Source organism: Lutjanus erythropterus, chromosome 3, assembly GCF_056507025.1.
Source record: "Lutjanus erythropterus isolate fLutEry1 chromosome 3, fLutEry1.hap2, whole genome shotgun sequence".
In the NCBI taxonomy this organism is placed as follows: domain Eukaryota; kingdom Metazoa; phylum Chordata; class Actinopteri; order Lutjaniformes; family Lutjanidae; genus Lutjanus; species Lutjanus erythropterus.
This window is the reverse complement of record NC_139319.1, coordinates 37,535,979-37,538,911: the sequence shown is the minus strand read 5'-3', so window position 1 is coordinate 37,538,911 and position 2,933 is coordinate 37,535,979. Positions and strand designations below refer to the sequence as shown.

The 2,933-nt window shown below is 44.1% G+C and overlaps 1 protein-coding gene across 1 annotated transcript; it reads left to right on the top strand.

Annotated features, from left to right (window-relative positions):
• The first annotated feature begins 263 nt into the window (after positions 1-263).
• Positions 264-2,218, top strand: LOC146330496 (ubiquitin carboxyl-terminal hydrolase 37-like). Its single transcript, XM_084714100.1, has 8 exons — positions 264-387; positions 487-638; positions 869-968; positions 1,085-1,161; positions 1,348-1,456; positions 1,562-1,622; positions 1,793-1,950; positions 2,081-2,218. The coding sequence occupies exons 1-8, from the start codon at positions 265-267 to the stop codon at positions 2,084-2,086; spliced, it is 786 nt and encodes a 261-aa protein (XP_084570226.1). The 5' UTR covers position 264; the 3' UTR covers positions 2,087-2,218.
• The last annotated feature ends 715 nt before the right edge of the window (positions 2,219-2,933 follow it).

Below are 2,933 nucleotides of genomic sequence, written 5' to 3'. Positions count from 1 at the left end.
TGATCACACTGGTGGACTTCATCAGGGACATCAGCTGCCAGGAGGTGGTGTTTGATATGACCCCAGTGGCCGAAGTGATCAGGTACAGCAGCATCATACACACTAACGCAAACACACACACACACACACACACACACACACACACACACACACACACACACACACACACACACACACACACACACACACACACACTACCCTGGAGACCAAACTAAAACAACACCAGAAACTCACCGCTCCTATTTTGTCTCCACCCTCTGCAGAATGTTCATGAACGTCGTGCGCAGTCACCGCTCCACCGACCCGGAGACCAAACTCCACGCCCTCATGTCATTCAAAAATACCGTAGCAGTCCAGGCTCCTGAGTTTCAGGGCAACCAACAGAACGTGAGTCATCTGGTTCGATGATACTTGTTGTTTCACCTCCTCCTGCGAGACAGTTTCTCCTCTCAAACCCTGTGTGTGTGTGTGTTTGTGTGTGTTTAGGACGCCCACGAGTTCCTGACCACAGTCCTGTATCAGATCAGCTGCTTGACGCCGATACTGCAGGATGTTGCCGCCATCACTGGAATAAAATACAGATGCCCTGTTCAGGAAAACCTACTGTTCAGCATGCAGACCACCAGGACCTGCAAGAGGTACGACAACAGAGACAAAGACATCACACACAGCAGGAGAAGTTTTATTCTCCTTATACAACTCATACAGGCCAAATACAAAATACTGTGAACAATTTCCACATTTCATTACTGTTGTTTTTTCACTTTACAAAAGTCCATTTGTACTTGCCCCTGTTTAATTATTGATTATTGAATAACAGCAAAGGCCAAAGTAGTAAATATTTTCTGTGTGCTGTCCCTTTGTGTAGCTGTGGAGCCCAGTCTACACAAGAGGAAGACTTCAGCAGCCTGTCTCTGATCCTGAAACCTCACAGCTCAGTCCAGGACATGCTGCAGGATTACCTGATGGTAAGACCCACCTGTCCTCCTTTAGTGACATCATCACATGAACACACACTTCAGTCCCAAACACAGTCTGTTTTGTCCAGCAGCTGACAGCATGTTGTCTCTGTGTCGTTGTCCAGGAAACAGAGTTAGACTTCAAGTGTGACTGCGGTGCTAACACGTCTGTCCGGCAGTCCAGTTTTAAGACCCAACCTAAGTAAGTGACATCACATCCAACACAGATAGTCCAACTGTTGACCTTTAAGGACTATACCGCAGCATTTACTCCTTAACCCCATGTTTACTTTACGTTATATCTGAACATTTGACACTTTTCATGTATGAAGCAAAAACCCCAACAACCTTCTGAAGCCATGTTTTTCTGTTTCTCTCCTCTCTACAGAGTACTGATGCTGCACTTGAAGCGTTTCCACTTCAGTCAGTCCGGGCACCTGCAGAAACTCAACAGCAAAATCGAGCTCTTGAGGAAGCTGCTGGTGACATCCAGCCAGGTAAGAAATATCTCACCTGAGTTCAAGTCCAAAGGAAACGTGAGCTCTGTCTGTAGCTGGGTTTCTTCTGTGTAACTGACTGTTTTTAACTGTGTTCCCTCTCAGGGTGACAGTCAGTACCGCCTGGTGAGCATCATAAGTCATCTAGGCTCCCAAGGGATCTTTGGTAAGACACTGTCACAGTCTGCAGTCCTCTATCAGGTTCTCAGACACATCATATATCTGGATGTTATACATATTATCAGTGCCTTCAAGAAATTGTAATTGCAATAATTCATGCAAATGCAACCTCACATGTCAAGACACCCAAACTAACAGTCATTGGTCTCCTGTTAGGACACTACATCAGCGACGGGGTGCACCCAGATGGGGACATGGACGACCCTGCTGACCGCTGGCTCACCTACAATGACTCATTTGTCGAGGAAACCACCGGAGCCTCCGTGTGTGAGCAGCGTTGCCAGTCAGCGTACATCCTATTCTACAGAAGACAAGTAAGAAGACAGTGCCGTCTCATCCTGCAGTCAAACTGACTCTGATGCTTGTTGAGTTTAACAAACGATTTGCCGACTTACAATGTAAAATCCACCAACTCTGTACTGAGTGTTGTATCTCTGTTCTCAGATCTAGAGCAGTCTGGCCATGCAGAGACTTTGTCTGCCAGACTCAAAAGAAAAATATCTGCCACAGGTAAGTAGACACCACAATTTTAAAGAAAGGCCAGATGACTAACTCTCTTTTGCCTTTTCTCAAGTGGAGGAGGTACAAGAGGAATGAGTGGAGGAGGTACAAGAGGAAGAGAAGACCAGCTTCATCTCGTAGAGGAGGAGACACTCACCAAGTCCTTAAGTAAGAGGTCTCACTAATTATTTATCAGTAACTTGTGAGATTAAAGTGTTTCTCAATCTCTTGTTTATTTTCTCTACATTAATCACAGTTATTCAACTTCAACTAATACACTAAAAGATTTTTAAAAGACTTTGAAGATGGTCTTGTCCCCAGTCTTGTATTTTTGGGAAAGATGTCTGTATATTAATTTCACAGTAATTAAATGAATGAATTTTCACTTTCCTATAACATATTGTTAGACGTTTTTACATATTTCTTCCTAAATAAATACTATACCATCAATTTGATGCTATTAATTGTCTATCTCATTACCTTTAATCAAAATTTACCAATCAAAGAGCATCTTTTTTAAATTTTGGAAAAAAGTGGTCTAAAACTACACAAGGTGATGTGGGGGTTAGTTGTCAGAAGTGGGCTAGCTGCTCTTTAGCACAGAGAAAGTAAGAGGTCTCACTCTGTCACTATTTTTCAGTAACTTGTGAAATTAGGCAGGAAAAGCCAGGTGACTAACTCTCTTTTGTCTTTGTCTTTTCTCAGGTGGAGGTACAAGAGGAGGTTCCTGACCAGCTTCATCTCGTGGAGGAGGAGACACTCACCGAGCCCTTAGGAGGAGGGCGGCTCTGGACTG